Source organism: Myotis brandtii, unplaced genomic scaffold (genome assembly GCF_000412655.1).
Source record: "Myotis brandtii unplaced genomic scaffold, ASM41265v1 scaffold1763, whole genome shotgun sequence".
Classification (NCBI taxonomy): domain Eukaryota; kingdom Metazoa; phylum Chordata; class Mammalia; order Chiroptera; family Vespertilionidae; genus Myotis; species Myotis brandtii.
The window spans coordinates 338,251-342,521 of NW_005356530.1; the positions used below are offsets into that span (position 1 = coordinate 338,251).

Genomic DNA, 4,271 nt, shown 5'->3' on the forward strand with positions numbered 1-4,271 from the left:
GGTGCAGTAACGTTCTCCGAGGTTCCAACGGCGGAGGGCGCCCCCGAGTGGGCAGCCACGCAGGTGGCCTCTCTGAGGACTACGAGTCCCAGAATGCTTAGAGGCACAGCTCCTTTTAGAACCTAAGGGGGAGTTGTGCAAGTTCTGCTGGGAGTTGTAGTCATCGTGCTAAGGGAGGCTGCAGAGGGCGCTCTTCTGGCCAGCAACCCTAGCCCTTTGTCGCCTCGTTAGGTCCTCCTGTGGACCCGGACTCGCAGGCCAGTGCAGAGCACGGGACCCCCGTGCTAGATGTGCTGCTGCTGGGCTCCGTGGACGGGCGCCACCTGCTGCAAACCCTGTCCAGGGCGGCGCGCTGGCCACGCAGGCGGTTTCACGTGAGTTGGGAATCTGGGGTATGAGAGGAGGAGGATGAAGATAAGAGTCCCGCCCGGTCGGTGTGGCTGGATCCAGCCCAGTAGTTGAGCATCGATCTAGGGAGGTCAGGGTTCGATTCCCGGTCAGGGCACCTGCCCGGGTTGTGGGCTCGATCCTCAGTGTGGGGCGTGCAGGTGACAGCCGATCCATGATTCTCTCTCATCATATTGATGTTTCTCTCTCTCTCTCTCCCTCTCTCTCTGCCTCTCTGAAATTAATTAAATAAATTTTAAAAATAAGAATTCAGATTCCCAAGTCCCTGGGGGAGAGGGAAGCTGAGGGCCTGGACCCCTAGGTCTGAGGGAGGTGGAAGCTGGGGCCCAGCGCATGCGTCCTGATGAAAGAAGTGTCTGCGGTTGGGGATCCTGGGTTCAAGTGGGAGAAAGAGGCCTAAGGATGGGGTCTCCTGAGTCGTGCTGGGGAGGAGGGTCCCGAGAGCCCAGACCCTTGTGTTTGAAGGGGGGGGGGGGTTGGTGTACAGGACTTCTGGGTCCTGTAGAAGGAGGGGGCCCAGGCTCCCACTCCCAAGTCTCCTAGGAGTCAGAGACACGGATCTCAGAGCCGCTCTGCCTGCCCATCCCCCCAGTTCTACGTGCTGGAGAACAATCTGGAAGCGGTGGCCCGGCACATGCTGTTCTTCAGCCTGGCCCTGGAGGATCCTGAGAAGATGGGACTGCAAGGTCAGTTGCAAGGACCAGGGTGGAAGGGCGTTCTGCGCTCCTCCCCTCCCCTCTCCCTTCCTCATCCCTGCAGGGAGTCTGGCTTCCCAACGGTGCAATGCAAAACTTTGGCCATTGCTCCCCATTTCATCGTTGGCTCACTTATTGGAAAGAATTAAAAAAAAAAAATTCCAAGAGAGAAACCCATGCAAAACACTCGGAACAATGCATGGCAGGGTCTACCCGTTCAAAACCTCTTACAGCGGGAGAAGCCCAAGAGCGGTCAGGGGACTTCCCGAGCAAGAGCTAGTGAGTCTGCAGATGCGGGGAGGGTTTGGCTGAGCTGAGAGTCTTGCTCCAAGCCTCCCCCAGTGAGAGGTGTGAACCCCAGGGAGCCAGCCTGGAGGAGGCAGCCTCCGACGACGTGAGACTAAAAGGAGAAGAGGGCACAGGAGGATGGGGAGGGAGGCAGAAAGTGATCGTTTCTCAGTAATAGTTTCAGGTTAGCACCTACAGCGAACTCTGGATTCAAACAAGCTGTGCTCACATTCTGGCTCTGCTCCACAGAGTACTTAAAAAAAACAACACGTATTCTAAATAATTTTTTAAAATATGGTTTTATTGATTTTTAGAGAGAGAGAGAGAGATAGAAACATCGATGAGAGAGAAGAATCATTGATCGGCTGCCTCCTGCACTAGGAGTCAGAGACACGGATCTCAGAGCCGCTCTGCCTACCCATCCTCCCAGTTCTACGTGCTGGAGAACAATCTGGAAGCAGTGGCCCGGCACATGCTGTTCTTCAGCCTGGCCCTGGAGGATCCTGAGAAGATGGGACTGCAAGGTCAGTTGCAAGGACCAGGGTGGAAGGGCGTTCTGAGCTTCCCCCCTCCCCGCTCCCTTCCTCATCCCTGCAGGGAGTCTGGCTTCCCAGTGTTGCAAGGTAAAACTTTGGCCATTGTTCCCCATTTCATCGTTGGCTCACTTATTGGAAAGAATTCCAAGAGAGAAACCCATGCAAAATACTCCGAACAGTGCAGGCAGGGTCTACGCGTTCAAAACCTCCTACAGCGGGAGAAGCCCAAGAGAGGTCAGGATGCGGGAGGGTTTGGCTGAGCTGAGAGTCCTGCTCCAAGCCTCCCCCAGTGAGAGGTGTGAATCCCAGGGAGCCAGCCTGGAGGAGGCAGCTTCGTGAGACTAAAAGGAGAAGGGGGCACAGGAGGATGGGGAGGGAGGCAGAAAGTGATTGTTTCTTGGTAACAATTTCAGCCTAGCACCTAGAGCGAACTCTGGATTCAGACAAGCTGTGCTCAGATTCTGGCTCTGCTCCACAGAGTACTTAAAAAACACCAAAAACTTATTCTAAATAATTTTTTAAATATGGTTTTATTGATTTTGAGAGAGAGAGATAGAAACATCGATGAGAGAGAAACATCATTGATCGGCTGCCTCCTGCGCACACCCCCACTGGGGATTGAGCCTGCAAACCGGGCATGTGTTCTGACTGGGAATCGAACCGGTGACCCTTTGGTTCCTGGGTGACCACTCGACCGCTGAGCCGCACCAGCCGGGCTATTCTAAATATTTTTATTATCTACTTCCACAGAGCACTTTTGAGGATTCACACACACACACACACACACACACACACACACACACGCACAGCATAGCTCCTGGCTTCTGATATAGACTGAGTACATCTTAGCGATTATTGTTATCATTAATGTGGACGGCAGCTGCCATTCAGAGCCCAGGGCATTCATCAGACATTGCACACAACTTACAGTGCACTCTGCATAAAGCTCTTGATTAACAAGAACTAATCTAACTTTTATCCATCTAACTAATGGCATAGAGTTCTCTTTTTAAGGTTGTTAAACAACTAAGATAAACCCATTTAGATAGGTATCTATAATAATACAAGCGTAATATGCTAATTAGACCAGACGTCCTTCCAGACAACCTTCCGGTTGAAGCCAGGGCTGTGAGGGAAGCCCGGGTCCCGGGTGCCAGAGGGCACTGGTGCCAGCAGCCGGGGGAAGGAAGGCCTACTCTTGCACGAATTTCTTGCATCGGGCCTCTAGTATTGATATAGATATATGCAGTGATGGCGAACCTATGACACGCGTGTCAGAGGTGACACGCCAACTCATTTTTTTGGTTGATTTTTCTTTGTTAAATGGCATTTAAATATATAAAATAAATATCAAAAATATAAATCTTTGTTTTGCTATGGTTGCAAATATCAAAAAATTTCTATATGTGACACAGCACCAGAGTTAAGTTAGGGTTTTTCAAAATGCTGACACGCCGAGCTCAAAAGGTTCGCCATCACTGGATATATGTGTATACAACTAAAGGTATATAGTTTTCTCTTGTAAGATCCTTAACAAAACTGAAACAATTTATATATAACAATTTTAACACACACGTATCTCCATCTCTATCTATAACCGTTACTTCTTAAAAAACATATTTTTATTGATTTCAGTGAGGAAGGGAGAGAGAGAGAAACATCAATGATGAGAATCATTAATGGGCTGCCTCCTGCTCGCCCCCACCGGGGATGGAGTCCTGATGGGAAATGAACCATGACCTCCTGGTAGAACCTTTACCTGTTTAAGGCAAAGGGAATGTAATCAGGGCATTCAGGGTTGGGGTTACCGGGAGGGGCAGGGGGCTAGGCGAGGGTGCCTGGGGGAGTTTAAGTTCTTCTTTGCCTTCTAGCTGTTGGGGTGGGTGGGGCGTTTGCCGGTTCTGTGGTGCATGTCCTATGACTCCTGATAAGATTTTGTAAAGAAAGCCCGTGTTGCCGAAACCGGTGTGGCTCAGTGGATAGAGCGTTGGCCTGCGGACTGAAGGATCCCGGGTTCGATTCCGGTCAAGGGCATGTACCTGGGTTGCGGGCACATCCCCAGTAGGAGATGTGCAGGAGGCAGCTGATCGATGTTTCTCTCTCATCGATGTTTCTAACTCTCTATCTCTCTCCCTTCCTCTCTGTAAAAAATCAATAAAATATATTTTAAAAAAGAAGAAAGCCCGTGTCATACAGAACGCGTCATCCTATAGACAGGTTATGAGACGCTGCTTTCATTTCCGGGCCCCCCCCGACCCCCCATTGCTTTTCTCTCCACTCCCCACAGAGAGGAGCGAGGCCTTCCTGGAGGTGTGGGGGAACGCGCTGCTGCGCCCCCCGGTGG

General features: G+C 51.2%; 1 protein-coding gene across 1 annotated transcript in view; it reads left to right on the forward strand.

Annotated features, from left to right (window-relative positions):
• The window catches only part of DNAAF3 (dynein, axonemal, assembly factor 3), a 9,282-nt gene that overhangs the window by 1,161 nt on the left and 3,850 nt on the right, over nucleotides 1-4,271 (forward strand). The window contains exons 2-4 of the mRNA XM_005863344.2: nucleotides 213-374; nucleotides 1,001-1,094; nucleotides 4,215-4,267. Of these exons, the coding sequence (XP_005863406.1) occupies nucleotides 213-374; nucleotides 1,001-1,094; nucleotides 4,215-4,267 (309 nt within the window). The remainder of the gene's footprint in view (nucleotides 1-212; nucleotides 375-1,000; nucleotides 1,095-4,214; nucleotides 4,268-4,271) is intronic.